The 16488-nt window shown below is 43.7% G+C and overlaps 1 protein-coding gene across 2 annotated transcripts in view; it reads left to right on the top strand.

Annotated features, from left to right (window-relative positions):
* Positions 1 to 16488, top strand: part of dip2ba (disco-interacting protein 2 homolog Ba) — an 82612-nt gene that overhangs the window by 40691 nt on the left and 25433 nt on the right. The window contains exons 3-9 of one of the 2 annotated variants that reach the window (XM_014135743.3): positions 7049 to 7228; positions 7616 to 7741; positions 8325 to 8558; positions 8875 to 9021; positions 12307 to 12318; positions 12659 to 12778; positions 14889 to 15086. In XM_014135743.3, the coding sequence (XP_013991218.1) occupies positions 7049 to 7228; positions 7616 to 7741; positions 8325 to 8558; positions 8875 to 9021; positions 12307 to 12318; positions 12659 to 12778; positions 14889 to 15086 (1017 nt within the window). The remainder of the gene's footprint in view (positions 1 to 7048; positions 7229 to 7615; positions 7742 to 8324; positions 8559 to 8874; positions 9022 to 12306; positions 12319 to 12658; positions 12779 to 14888; positions 15087 to 16488) is intronic. The other variant, XM_014135744.3, reaches the window with a different exon arrangement.

Genomic DNA, 16488 nt, shown 5'->3' with positions numbered 1-16488 from the left:
AGACTACAGGAAACGGAGGACTGAGCACGCCTCATTCACATCGACCGGGCTGTAGTAGAGCGTGTCGAGAGCTTCAAGTTCCTCAATGTCCACATCACTCAGAATCTATCATGGTCCAAGCACACCAACAAAGTTCCCCCTCAGGAGGCTGAAAAGATTTGGCATGGGACCTCAGATCCTTAATAGGTTCTACAGCTGCACCATTGAGCATCTTGAATGACTGCATCACCACTTGGTATGGCAACTTTTTGGAATCCGACTGCAAGGCACTACAGTGGGTAGCGCGTACGGCCCAGTACATCACTGGAGTCAAGCTCCCTGACATCTAGGACCTCTATACCAGGCGGTGTCAGAGGAAGGCCCCAAAAATTGTCAAATACTCAAGCCACCCAAGCCCCACACTGTTCTCTCTGCTACCGCATGGCAAGTGGTACCAATGCACCAAGTCTATAACCAACAGGACCCTGAACAGCTTCTAACCCCAAGACTTGTAAAAACAGACAGCTAAAAAGCTAATCAAATGGCTACCTTTTATTAAGCCTTTTTTGCACTAACTCTCTTGCACTGACTCTGCACACACTGGACTCTACCTACACACTCACACATGCTTACACTGGCAACCAAACACACACACACACACACACACACACACACACACACACACACACACACACACACACACACACACACACACACCCCTTATATGTACACTGTGGCCACATACACACTCACATTCACACTTTCACATTGACCACTTATGCTGCTACTACTACTGTCTATCCTGTTGCCTTGTCACTTTACCCCTACCTTCTGTATATGTACAGTACGTAGCTACCTCAATTACCTTGTACCCCTGCACATCGACTCGATACTGATACCCTGTATACAGTGCATTATAAAAGTATTCAGACCCTTTCACTTTTTCCACATTTTGTTACGTTACAGCTTTATTCTAAAATGGATTAAATAAAAGCATTTCCTCTTCAATCTACACACAAGACCCCATAATGGCATAGCGAAAACAGTTTTTAAATTTTATGTGCAAATGTATAATTTATTTAAAAACAGACCTTATTTACATAAGTATTCAGACCCTTTGCTATGAGACTCGGAATTGAGCTCAGTTCCATCCTGTTTCCAATGATCATCCTTGAGATGTGTCAGCAACTTGATTGGAGTCCACCTGTGGTCAATTCAATTGATTGGACATGATTTGGAAAGGCACACACCTGTCTACACAAGGTCCCACAGTTGGCAGTGCATGTGCAATTCCTTCGACCTCATGGCTTGGTTTTTGCTCTAACGTTCACTGTCAACTGTGGGACCTTTATATAGACAGGTGTGTGCCTTTCCAAATCATCTCCAACTATTTGAATTTACCACAGGTGGACTCCAATCAAGTTATAGAAACATCTTAAGGATGATCAATGGAAACAGGATGTGCCTGAGCTCAATTTCAAGTGCACTATCGCTATCATAGGGAAGAGAATAATTATCTCTGTTCCCCTCCCGTGCTACCGAAAGGGTTCGGAACATTTCAACCAATTCATTGCCCTGAATGAGTATTTGAAGAAACTTATCAACGACAGGAATGTCTCTTTTTGTGACAACCTTTGATTTGCTGTGGGAGCAACCAGCACTTTTTAAAAGAGATGGGATTCACCCTAACCTCAGGGGTTCCAGTATTATTTCCCGCAACATGGCAAACTGTTTTAGGGATAGACGCACCTGGTCTGTTAGTGCTCCAGTTCTCCCTGTCAAAATAAGCAAGACAGGTCTTGGAAAGCATGTCAACTCCTGTAGAAATGGCACTATGAGTAACTTAATTTATGTTTCTTTAACTCTGCCTTCTAGTGAGTTTATACAAACTGTTATCTCCTACCATTCTGATAGATTGGAGGCTGTCAGAAAATGTGGTTGTAATGTTAATCATTTGGTTGTTATTCCATTGGTTACCTCAAGGCAGATGCCCCAGACTCATTGAACATGGTGCTTTTAAATGTTAGAGCAATCACAATTTTTTATTTTTATTTAACTAGGCTACTCAGTTAACCTCTATGGGCGTCCCACCTACTCAACAGCCAGTTGAATCCTGTGGCGCGTTATTCAAATACCTTAGAAATGCTATTACTTCAATTTTTCAAAAATATGACTATTTTACACCATTTTAAAGATAAGACTCTCGTTAATCTAACCACACTGTCCGATTTCAAAAAGGCTTTACAACGAAAGCAAAACATTAGATTATGTCAGCAGAGTACCCAGCCAGAAATAATCAGACACCCATTTTTCAAGCTAGCATATAATGTCACATAAACCCAAACCACAGCTAAATGTAGCACTAACCTTTGATGATCTTCATCAGATGACAACCCTAGGACATTATGTTATACAATACATGCATGTTTTGTTCAATCAAGTTCATATTTATATCAAAAACCAGCTTTTTACATTAGCATGTGACTAGCATGTGACTAGCATTCCCACCGAACACTGCCGGTGAATTTACTAAATTACTCACGATAAACGTTCACAAAAAGCATAACAATTATTTTAAGAATTATAGATACAGAACTCCTCTGCACTCGATATGTCCGATTTTAAAATAGCTTTTCGGTGAAAGCAACATTTTGCAATATTCTCAGTAGATAGCCCGGCATCACAGGGCTAGCTATTTAGACACCCAGCAAGTTTAGCACTCATCAAAGTCAGATTTACTATAAGAAAAATGTTATTACCTTTGTTGTCTTCGTCAGAATGCACTCCCAGGACTTCTACTTCAATAACAAATGTTGGTTTGGTCCAAAATAATCCATCGTTATATCCAAACAGCGGTGTTTTGTTCGTGCGTTCAAGACACTATCCTTAAGGGTAAATAAGGGTGGCGAGCATGGCGCAATTCGTGACAAAAAAATTCTAAATATTCCATTACCGTACTTCGAAGCATGTCAACCGCTGTTTAAAATCCATTTTTATGCCATTTTTCTCATAAAAAAAGCGATAATATTCCGACTGGGAATCTGCGTTTAGGTAAACAGACAAAGGAAAAGAAAGCATTCGGTCGACGCGGGCACACGCCTAAGCCCATAGTACTCTGAGTGGCCACTTGCCAAAAGCGATAAAGTGTTTCAGCCAGAGCCTGCCTCGATATCGTTCAGCTTTTTCCCGGGCTCTGAGAGCCTATGGAAGCCGTAGGAAGTGTCACGTTATTGCACAGATCCTGAGTCTTCAATAAAAAGAGCCAAGATGAAACACTACTTCTCAGACAGGCCACTTCCTGCTTGAAATCTTCTCAGGTTTTGGCCTGCCATATGAGTTCTGTTATACACAGACACCATTCAAACAGTTTTAGAAACTTTAGGGTGTTTTCTATCCAAAGCCAATAATTATATGCATATTCTAGTTACTGGGCAGGAGTAGTAACCAGATTAAATCGGGTACGTTTTTTTATCCGGCTGTGTCAATACTGCCCCCTAGCCCTAACAGGTTTAAGAACAAATTCTCATTTACAATGATGGCCTTGGAACAGTGGGTTAACTGCCTTGTTCAGGGGCAGAACGACAGATTTTTACCTTGTCAGCTCAGGGATTCGATCCAGCAACCTTTCGGTTACTGGCCCAACGCTCTAACCACTAGGCTACCTGCTGCCCTATACTCTATCAGAAAAGGGAAAAGGGGAGGGGCGACAGCCTCTATTTTTACTAATGCTTTCAGGTGTAAGGACATTTCATTTGGCTACTTTGGGTCTTTTGAGCATCATGATATACTGTTTAAATGTCAGCCACCAGTGCTGGCCATAACCCTGTGTAGGCCACCAAAGCACTGCCCCACTTTCTTCACTGATTTATCTGAGCTATTGTCTATAGTCCTTCAGAACTATGAAAAAATCAATGTGTTGGGCGATTGTAATATTCATAAGACTGCTGAACAGTTAATCAAATGGCCACCGAAATATTAAATTGACCTGCCCCCTCCCCCATTTGTTTTGTACAAATTGACCTGCCCCCCACCCCATTTGTTTTGTACACTGCTGCTTCTCGCTGTTTATTATCTATGCTTAGTCACTTCACCCCTACCTCCATGTACCAATTACCTCTAATCTGTACCCCCGCACACTGACTCAGTACCTGTACCCCCTGTATATATCCCCGTTATTGTTGTCTTATTGTGTTACTTTTTATTATTTTCTTACTTTAGTTTATTTGCTAAATATTTTCTTAACTCTTCTTGAACTGCACTTGTTGTATTTGGCGCATGTGAGAATGTTTGATTTGATTTATTTTCCCTGGTTGACACAGACATGCTCAGGAAAGTGATATCACAACTTAAGCCTTCTACCTGCCTTCTTGATCCTATCCACACCACCGTCTTCAAAATAGTTTTTAATTGCATATCTGAAGAATTACAAGCTATTGTTAATCACTCCGTGTTCACAGGCACTTTCCCCACTGCACTAAAAACTGCTATGGTGAAACCCCTTCTGAAGAAAAGGCATCTAGATTATTCAACTCTTAGCAATTTTTGGCCAAAATCCAACCTTCCATTCTTAAGCAAAATTCTGGAGAAATTGGTGTTCAAACAGTTCCATATTTTTTTTTTAGTGCCAAATGTATTTTTGAAAAATTCCAATCCGGTTTTTGTGCGCACCACAGCCTTAGTTAAAGTGGTAAAGGATCTTAGAGCCAACACAGATGCCAAACAGCTCTCTGGCCTTTTACTCTTAGATTTAAGTGCTGCATTCGACACTGTTGACCATGATGTCCTTCTGGACAGACTGGAGAGGTGGGTTGGCCTAGGTCCAGTTCTACATTGGTTTAGGACCTATTTAACCGGTCAAGAGTTTTTTAGGTCACCCTTGGTGAACATAACTCAGAGAAAATACAGCTTCCTCCAGCTAAATCAAGACAATGCCGACGTACTTATTGTTGGAGTCAAAGCACAAAGAGAGAATCTAGCCGCACATTTTAATTCACGGGCAACAGAGATAAAACACCAGGTAAAAAAGCTAGGTGTTATTTTAGATTCTGAACCAAATTTCGAATCGCACATTAGGAATGTAACCAAAATTGTTTTCTAACACCCGAGGAACATTTCCAAGCTGCGGTCGTTTCTCTCTCCGGCTGATACAGATAGACTAATCCATGCTTTTATTACAAGCAGGCTTGAATACTGTAATACTCTCCTGTCTGGTCTATCCAAGAAAGCCATTGTTCAACTGTAAAGCATACAGAATGTTGCAGCACGGGTACTGACCAAGACCACATGGAGAGCACACTTTACACCGGTTTTAAGGTCTCTGTACTGGCTGCCTGTGAGTTTTTTTTTTGAATTTCATTTTAAGACTATTATATATATATATTTTTTAAATCAATCCACAACTGTGCACCTCAATACATGTCAGACATGCTTTTAAGTTAAGCACCCAGTTGGTCCCTCAGGTCCTCTGGCACTAGCCTTTTAACTATCCCAAAGCCTCGGACCAAGAGGCATGGAGAGGCAGCCTTTAGTTATTATGCCCCCAGCCTCTGGAATAGCCTGCCAGAGAGCCTGAGGGGGCTGAAACTGGACATTTTAGAAGGAGATCTTAAAACTTTTTTATTTTCTTTAGAGTGCTTTTTAGTAGTTCAGTTTGTCATTCTTTCGTTTTTTATCTTATGTTTGTTGTATAGTAAATGTTTCAGCTTTTATTTTATTTCTTTTAAAGCACATTGAGTTCCATTCCATGTCTGAAATGTGCTGTGTAAATAAAGCTTGATTTGATGACCAAAAGTATGTGGACACCTGTTGCTATAACAGCCTCCACTCTTCTGGGAAGGCTTTCCATTAGATGTTGGAACATTACTGTGGGGACTTGCTTCCATTCAGCCACAAGAGCATTAGTGAGGGTTGGGCACTGATGTTGGGCGATTAGGCCTGGCTCGCAGTCGGCGTTCCAATTCATCCCAAAGGTGTTTGATGGAGTTAAGGTCAGGGCTCTGTGCAAGCCAGTCAAGTTCTTCCACACCGATCTAGACAAACAATTTCTTTATGAACCTCGCTTTGTGCACAGGGCCATTGTCATGCTGAAAAAGGAAGGGGCCTTACCCAAACTGTTGCCACATAGTTGGAAGCACAGAATCATCTAGAATGTCATTGTATGCTGTCGTGTTAAGATTTCTCTTCACTTGAACTAAGGGGCCTAGCCCGAACCATGAAAAACAGCCCTAGACCATTATTCTTCCTCCACCAAACTTTACAGTTGGCACTATGCATTGAGGCAAGTAGCGTTCTCCTGGCATCCGCCAAACCCAGATTAGTCAGTCGGACTGCCAGATGGTGAAGTGTGATTCATCACTTCAGAGAACACATTTCCATTGCTCCGGAGTCCAATGGCGGCAAGCTTTACACCACTCCAGACAACGCTTGATATTGGGCATGGTGATCTTAAGCTTGTGTGCCACTGCTCAGCCACGGAAACCCATTTCATGAAGCTCCCGATGATCAGTTATTGTGCTGACGTTGCTTCCAGAGGCAGTTTGGAACTCTGTAGTGAGTGCTGCAACCGAGGACAGACCATTTTTACGCATTACACACTTCAGAACTTGGCGGTCCTGTTCTGTGAACTTGTGTTGCCTACCACTTTGTGGCTGAGCCGTTGTTGCTCGTAGATGTTTCCACTTCACAATAACAGAACTTACAGTTGACCGGGACAGCTCTAGCAGGGCAGAAATTTGACAAACTTGACTTGTTGGAAAGGTGGCATCCTATGACGGTGCCACGTTGAAAGTCACTGAGCTCTTCATTAAGGCCATTCTACTGCCAATGTTTGTCTATGGCGATTGTATGGCTGTTAGCTTGATTTTATACACCTGTCAGCAACGTGTGTGGCTGAAATAGGCGAATCCACTAATTTGAAGAGATGTCCACATACTTTTTTGTATATATAGTGTATTTTGTGAATCATCCTTAAGTTTGAAAAAAAATGTATATGATTTTTGGCCATATCGCCCAGCCATAGTATGTGTGTTAGAGCTAGGTGCTGAGTATCTCCTCGTTCCTCTCTGTCCAGGTGTGGATCTGCCTCTCCCAGACGTCCAGCAGCAGTCGTCCTCCGGCCCTACCAGTGGTGAGCCCAGCCCTGCCAGCTCTGACCGTAGCCCTGCCAGTCCTGAGGCCTCTGGCCCCTCTTCTTCCTCCGGGGGCCGCAGAAACCGCAGCGGGGGGGCAAGGGATGACCGCTACAGATCAGGTACAGACACACATTCATACATCACAGATTCAGATTCCGAAAACGTTAATGTCCTCAATGAGGCCATTCATTTAGCAGCAAACACAGTACATTCAGAGGAAATTACAGATTTAAAAGCAACAACATAGCAAAGGATATTTACATGGGAAGTAGACTAAGTCCAATTTCATAAAAATGACACAGACCTCTAACATGCATGGCACCACAGTAGAAGTGGGATGTGTGGGAGCTGCTGCCTTGCTTAGGGATAGTGTTTGGTTCTGATTGTGACAGAGGAGTCTAGTGGACCACAGTTGGTGCAGTGACTGACCTACTTTTTCCATTCCTCGTCCCTGTTTTTTGGTCTGTCCAGATCTTGCTCTCATTCTTTCTCACCCTCTCTGTCAGATATCCACACGGAGGCGGTGCAGGCAGCGTTGGCCAAACACAAGGAGGAGAAGATGGCACTGCCCATGCCCACCAAGCGCCGCTCAGCCTTCGTCCAGTCACCAGTAGACAACTGCACCCCTCCAGGTCACTACCATAGAGATCAAACTATGTTCTATGCTTGAGGGTTGAGGTCAATTCCATTTCAATTCCACACAATTCAGGAAGTACACTGAAATTCCAATTCTCTTCAATGCTTTTCAATGAGGAGATTTTAGAATTGGAATTTGGTTTAGTTTGTGAATTGAATTGAAATGGAATTGACCCCAACCCTGACATGTTTGAGTAGTACACTGTAGTGGTCAATAACTAACCCTGGTCCCGGAGAGCTAAAATACAGGGTGCGCGCTGTGCAGGCTTTAGTTCCAGCCCAGCACTAACACACCTGATTCAGCATATTCAAAGTCTAGATGTTCAGTAACTGGACAACCTTTGATGAGTTGATTCAGGTGTGGGTTGGAACAAAATCCTGCATACCCTGTAGCTCATCATCAGGACCAGGGATGGTTGGTTAGGTTATCACTGCTTTTGCCCCAATAAGAGCAGGAGTATTGGGTGTCCACAAACACTGTATATAACCCACCTGGGGTGCTGCCAAGGCAACCATTTTGTGCTACAAAGCTCACCACGCGTCATCTGCTAAATACATCTCGTTCTGTCTCCCTGTCAGACACATCGTCAGCGTCTGAGGACGAAGGTTCTCTGCGTCGCCAGGCGACTCTGAGTGCAGTGCTGGCCCAGAGTCTCCAGAGCCCAGACTACTGGATCAACCGCTCAGTGCAGAGCTCCTCCACCTCCTCCTCCGCCTCCTCCACCCTGTCCCACGGGGAAAATAAGACTCAGACGCAACCGCAGCCGCAGCCCACCTCAGCACTGGCCGACATACTGGCAAGCACACGCATAGGTAACACACACACACACACACACACACACACACACACACACACACACACACACACACACACACACCACACACACACACACACACACACACACACACACACCCCACACATAGGTAAGACAAACACACCCTGCAAACACATAATCCATATTCCTTACACGCACACGCATTGGTAAAACTGGCGCGCGCGCGCGCACACACATAACAGCCCTTCGTACCCTCAGAGACACTTTCTAAATGAACATGTATTGTCTGTAGCGCCACAGCTTTAGGTAAGTTTACCTCAGAGTATTAAACCTCCTTGTCCCTTCTCCTCCAGAGAACAGTGTCCCCCCAGATGTGACGTCCTACACCCCTGAGAGGGGTTCAAGGGTGGACTCCAGGGTGGACCTGCCCCCCAATGCTATGCCCAAGGGGATGCCCCGAGGACAGAGCCGCACCAGCATGCTGGATACCACCGCTGACGGTATCCACACACACACTGCAGAACACACTGTAGAGCAACAACCACACACTGTAGAGCAACAACCACACACTGTAGAACAACAACAACATACTGTAGAGCAACAACCACACACTGTAGAGCAACAACCACACACTGCAGAACAACAACAACATACTGTAGAGCAACAACCACACACTGTAGAGCAACAACCACACACTGCAGAACAACAACACACTGTATAGCAACAACCACACACTGTAGAGCAACAACCACACACTGCAGAACACACTGTAGAGCAACAACCACACACTGCAGAACAACAACAACCATACACTGCAGAACAACAACAACCATACACTGTAGAGGAACACCACACACTGCAGAACACACTGTAGAGCAACAACCACACACTGCAGAACACACTGTAGAGCAACAACCACACACTGTAGAGCAACAATAACACACTGTAGAGCAACAACCACACACTGTAGAACAACAACCACACACTGCAGAACAACAACAAAACACTGTAGAGCAACACCCACACACTGCAGAACAACAACAACACACTGTAGAGCAACAACCACACACTGCAGAACACACTGTAGAGCAACACCCACACACTGCAGAACAACAACAACACACTGTAGAGCAACACCCACACACACTGCAGAACACACTGTAGAGCAACAACTACACACTGTAGAGCAACACCCACACACTGCAGAACACACTGCAGAGCAACAACTACACACTGTAGAGCAACACCCACACACTGCAGAACAACAACACCACACTGTAGAGCAACAACCACACACTGCAGAACACACTGTAGAGCAACAACCACACACTGTAGAGCAACAGCCACACACTGCAGAACACACTGTAGAGCAACAGCCACACACTGCAGAACACACTGTAGAGCAACAGCCACACACTGCAGAAGACACTAGAGCAACAACCACACACTGCAGAACACACTGTAGAGCAACAACCACACACTGCAGAACACACTGTAGAGCAACAACCACACACTGTAGAGCAACAACCACACACTGCAGAACACACTGTAGAGCAACAACCACACACTGTAGCGCAACAACCACACACTGTAGAGCAACAACCACACACTGTAGAGCAACAGCCACACACTGCAGAACACACTGTAGAGCAACAGCCACACACTGCAGAACACACTGTAGAGCAACAGCCACACACTTCAGAACACACTAGAGCAACAACCACACACTGCAGAACACACTGTAGAGCAACAACCACACACTGTAGAGCAACAACCACACACTGCAGAACACACTGTAGAGCAACAACCCCCCCCCAGAACAACAACAACGCACTTTGGAGCAACAACCACACACTGCAGAACACACTGTAGAGCAACAACCACACACTGTAGAGCAACAACCACACACTGCAGAACAACAACAACCCACTGTAGAGCAACAACCACCCACTGCAGAACACACTGTAGAGCAATAGCCACCCACTGCAGAACACACTGTAGAGCAACAACCACCCACTGCAGAACACACTGTAGAGCAACAACCACACACTGTAGAGCAACAACCACACACTGTAGAGCAACAACCACACACTGCAGAACACACTGTAGAGCAATAGCCACCCACTGCAGAACACACTGTAGAGCAACAACCACCCACTGCAGAACACACTGTAGAGCAACAACCACACACTGCAGAACACACTGTAGAGCAACAACCACACACTGCAGAACAACAACAACACACTGTAGAGCAACAACCACACACACTGCAGAACACACTGTAGAGCAACAACCACCCACTGCAGAACACACTGTAGAGCAACAACCACACACTGCAGAACAACAACACACTGTAGAGCAACAACAACACACTGCAGAACAACAACAACACACTGTAGAGCAACAACCACACACTGCAGAACACATTGTAGAGCAACAGCCACCCACTGTAGAACACTCTGTAGAGCAACAACCACCCACTGCAGAACACACTGTAGAGCAACAACCACACACTGTAGAGCAACAACCACACACTGTAGAACACACTGTAGAGCAACAACCACACACTGTAGAACACACTGTAGAGCAACAACCACACTGCAGAACACACTGTAGAGCAACAACCACACACTGTAGAGCAACAACCACACACTGTAGAGCAACAACCACACACTGCAGAACACACTGTAGAGCAACAACCACACACTGTAGAACACACTGTAGAGCAACAACCACACACTGTAGAACACACTGTAGAGCAACAGCCACACACTGCCACACTGTAAAATAACAGCCACACACTGTAAAACAACTACAAACTGTAAAACAACTACAAACTGTAAAACAACAACTACACACTGTAGAACAACAACTACACACTGTAAAACAACAACTACAAACTGTAAAACAACAACTACAAACTGTAAAACAACAACTACAAACTGTAGAACAACAACTACAAACTGTAAAACAACAACTACACACTGTAAAACAACAACTACACACTGTAGAACAACAACTACACACTGTAAAACAACAACTACACACTGTAAAACAACAACTACAAACTGTAGAACAACAACTACAAACTGTAGAACAACAACTACACACTGTAAAACAACAACTACAAACTGTAGAACAACAACTACACACTGTAGAGCAACAACCACCCACTGTAGAACACACTGTAGAGCAACAACCACACACTGCAGAATGTACGATCTCACACACACACACGGCAGCAGACTGGTAACACACCGCAGAAAACCACCACACACTGCGATCACTCACTGTTTTAACCATAATCTCTAGTCTGTAACGTCCTTAATCTGGTGATGGTTTGGCTAACTGACAAAGCACTGTTGTACTGCGTTTGCAGTAATCATGAATGTGGCCGGAAATTCAGTGTGTTTACCCTACTGTGTTTGAAATGGCTATGGTTGCATCCCAAATGACACCCTATTTCCTACATAGTGTATTACTTTTAACCAGAGCCCCCTGGTCAAGTAGTGCACTACATGTATATAGGGAATGGGGTGCCATTTGGGAATCTATTCGGATGATTTGGGTGCTCATGCTCATGTCAACCTCCCTCTTTTTAATAATCTATTTTTATTCCGACATAATGACACACTGACAAGACATAATAACATTGAATGAATCTCACTCACTCTCATCCCCATTCCAGGCGTTGTGTTGGGAATGCTGCTAACATACTATATTTTGTTCTTTTTTGGGGTGATCCCTTTTTCGGCTGTTCGTGTCGTGTCTTTCATTAAAAAAAGGAAAGCGAAAAGGTAATATGAATCAAAATGGGCCGGGGCCGGGGAGGGGCGATGGAGGGATCAATTCCAATCAGCTTGCTTTTTCACCTCTTCTGTCGTCTGTTTGTTCTGTCTCTCCATCGACTCTCCACAGATAGAAATATCCTTCTGTTTTTGACCCAGAATAAAGTTGTGTCTACCTGTTGCGTGTGTCCGTTTGTTAGCATTTGTGTCCGTATGTGCGTGCTTGCCTATTTAATGTCTGAGTGTATGAGTATGTGTGTTTTTGTGCGTGATTGTGACTATTAGTGAGTGTGTGTGTGTGTCTATGGTCGTGTCTGTGATTGTTTGCCTCTACCTCTGTGCTCTCCAGGTGTGCCAGTGAACAGCCGTGTTTCCACTAAGATCCAGCAGCTGCTGAACACTCTGAAGCGGCCCAAGAGACAAGCGCTCAGTGAGTTCTTCCTGGATGACTCCGAGGAGATCGTAGAGGGTAAGAAGCACAGAGAGGACCTGCTCCAAAACTTAGGTTCCATAAAATACAATACTTCCATTCTGATACTTACAGCACCTTCAGAAAGTATTCACACCGCTTGACTTTTCCACATTTTGTTGTATTACAACCTGAATTTAAAATGGATTAAGAGATTTTGTGTCAATGTCCTACACACAATACCCCATAATGTCAAAGTGGAATTATGTTTTACAAATGTATACAAAATTAAAAGCTGAAGTGTCTTGAGTCAATAAGTATTCAACCCCTTTGTTATGGCAAGCCTTTGTAAGTTCAGGAGTTCAGCTGCTTAACAAGTCACATACTAAGTTGCATGGACTCACTCTGTGTGCAATAATAGTGTTTAACAAGATCTTTGAATGACTACCTCATCTCTGTATCCCACACATACAATTATCTGTAAGGTCCCTCAGTCCAGCAGTGAATTTCGAACACAGATTCAACCACAAAGACCAGGGAGGTTTTCTAATGCTTCGCAAAGAAGGGCACCTATTGATAAATAAAAAAAGCAGACATTACATATCCCTTTGAGCAAGGTGGAGTTATTCATTACCCTTTGGAGGGTGTATCAAGACACCCCGTCACTACAAAGATACAGGCGTCCTTCCTAACTCAGTTGCCGGAGAGAGAAAGGAAACCGCTCAGGTCACGTCCTGACCCTTGTAAGATGTCATTTTCTATAGTAGAGTGGTCAGAGGGTGTTTTTGGGTGGTTTTCTGGTTATTTGTTTCTATGTGGGTTTCTAGGTTTCTATTTCTATGTTGGGGTTGTTGGGATGATCTCCAATTAGAGGCAGCCGGTTCTCGTTGTCTCTAATTGGAGATCATATTTATGTAGGGGGTTTTTCCGCTTGTGTTTGTGGGTTGTTTATCTTTTGAGTAGTGTTTGTTTCTCTATGCGTCACGGTTTGTTTTGTAAATTCAGTTATTTATGTTTTGCAAAGTTTCACGGATTTAATAAAATGTGGAACTACAACCACGCTGCACTTTGGTCCGCTCCTTTCGACAGCCATGATACCATGAGGCCAATGGTGACTTTAAAACAGTTACAGAGTTTAATGGCTGTGATAGGAGAAAACTGAGGATGGATCAACAAAATTGTAGTAACTCCACAATAGTAACTTAATTGACAAGAAGGAACCCTGTACAGATTACTTTTTTAAAATCCAAAACATGCATCCTGTTTGCAGTAAGGCACTAAAGTAATACTGCAAAAAAATTGTCAAAGCAATTCACTTTTTTTCCTAAATACAAAGTGTTATGTTTGGGGCAAATACAACACATTACTGAGTACCACTCTCTATATTTTCAAGCAAGTGGTGGCTGCATCATGTTATGGGTATGCTTGTAATTGTTAAGGACTGGGGAGTTTTTCAAGATAAAAATGGAATGGAGCTAAGCACAGGCAAATTCCTGAGCACAGGAAAACCTGGTTCAGTCTGCTTTCCACCAGACAGTGGGAGATGAATTCACCTTTCAGCAGGACAATAACCTAAAACACAAGTTCAAATCTACACTGGAGTTGCTTAACAAGAAGACTGTGAATGTTCCTGAGTGACCTAGTTAGTTTTGACTTAAATTGCTTGAAATTCTATGGCAAGGCCTGAAAATGTATGTTTAGCAAAGATCAACAACCAATTTTACAGAGCTTGAAGAATTTTGAAAATAATAATGGGCAAAGGTTGTACAATCCAGGTGCGGAAAGCTCTTAACAAGTATTGACCCGGGTGTGAATATTTATGTAAATTAGCGGTTTCTTTATTTCATTTTAAATACATTTGTAACAATTTGTAAAAACATGTTTTCACTTTGTCAATATGTGTTATTGTGTGTAAATGGGTGAGGAAAAAAATAAATGTAATCCATTTTGAATTCAGGCTGTAACACAACAACAACAAAAAGTCAAGGGGTATGAATACTTTCTGAAGGCACTGTACATTCCAATACTTACATTCCATTGAATACAATGCATTCTTCCTTCCTACCTTCCTTGAAAGAAATATATAGACAGTAGACATTTAACTCACTATACCCCACTTTATTATTCTCTTCCTCTTCACCCTCATTCCTGTCTCCTCCCCTCTCCGTAGTGCCCCAGCCGGACCCCAACACCCCCAGGCCAGAGGGCCGTCAGATCATCCCAGTGAAGGGGGAGCCCCTGGGGGTGGTCAGTAACTGGCCCCCGGCCCTTCAGGCAGCCCTGGCACGCTGGGGAGCCACACAGGCCAAGAGCCCCGCTCTCACCGCCCTGGACGTTACCGGGAAACCCCTCTACACTCTGACATACGGTTGGTCTCACCGTCTTAAATGGCACTCTGCTCCCTATTCCCTGCTATATAGGGAGTAATTTCAAGCTAACCCACTTTATTTTTTATTTTGCCTTTTAACTAGGCAAGGCAGTTAAGAAAACATTTGTATTTACAATGACGGCCTACCAATAGGAAAAAGGCTTGCTGCGTGGATTAAAATTAAACATGTAGATATAGCACATCACAATGAGAGAGTCACCACCACACTACAAAAAGAAAGACCTAAGGTGACAACACAGCCTGGCAGCAACATGACAGCAACACAACATGACAGCAACACAACATGACAGCAACACAACATGGCAGCAACACAACATGACAGCAACACAACATGACAGCAACACAACATGGCAGCAACAAAACATGGTAGCAACACAACATGGCAGCAGCACAACATGGCAGCAGCACAAACATTGTTGGGCACAGACAACAGCGCAAAGGGCAAAAAGGTAGCGATAACATTACATCACGCGAAGCAGACACAAGTGTCAGTAAGAGTGTCCATGATTGAGTCTTTGAATCTAGAGATGGAGATAAAACAGTCCAAAAAGCTTGTTAGACACTAAGAAAGCATTGTTGTAGAGCGTTAAACACAACATCTGGGGAGGGACCAGCTGAGTATTAGACTGTATCATCTGCATATAAATGGATGAGAGAGCGTGCTACTTACTGCCTGAGCTATGTTGTTGATGTAAATTGAGAAGAGCGTGGGGCCTAGGATTGAGCCTTGGGGTACTCCCTTGGTGACAGACAGGCACTGCACTCTTTGAGAGGGGTAGTTAGCAAACCAGGCCAAAGACCCCTCAGAGACACCAATACTCCTTTTCCGATCCACAATAATTGAATGTTCTACCGTATTAAAAGCTTTGACCAAGTCAATAAAAATATAAACATTGCTTAGAATCAAGCGCAATGTTGACATCATTTAGGACCTTTAAGGTTGCAGTGATACATCCATAACTTGAGCGGAAACCAGATTGCATACCTGAGAGAATACTATAGACCTCAAGAAAGCCAGTCAGTTGATTATTGACAACTTTTTCCAACACTTTTGATAAACAGGGCAAGATAGAAATTGGCCTATAACAGTTAGGATCAGCTTGATCTGCCTTCCAAGCAATGGGAACCTCCCCAGAGAGGAGAGACAGGTTAAAAAGTTCAGAGATAGGCTTGGCGATGATAGGGGCTGCAACCTTAAAGAAGAAAGGATCTAAACTATCTGACCCAGATGTTTTTGGGGGTCAAGTTTGAGGAGCTACTTTACACCTCAGGGAGAAGTGGTGTAGCGGGGCAGGTAGAAAAGAGGGATGAGCATTGGGGCTAGTCGCATTAGAAGGGCTGGGAGATGAGGAAATGTTGGACGGGCAAGGAGGCAAATAGG

The sequence above is a fragment of the Salmo salar genome, chromosome 13 (assembly GCF_965601325.2).
Source record: "Salmo salar chromosome 13, fSalSal1, whole genome shotgun sequence".
Lineage (NCBI taxonomy): Eukaryota > Metazoa > Chordata > Actinopteri > Salmoniformes > Salmonidae > Salmo > Salmo salar.
This window is presented reverse-complemented; position numbering and strand designations above follow the sequence as displayed.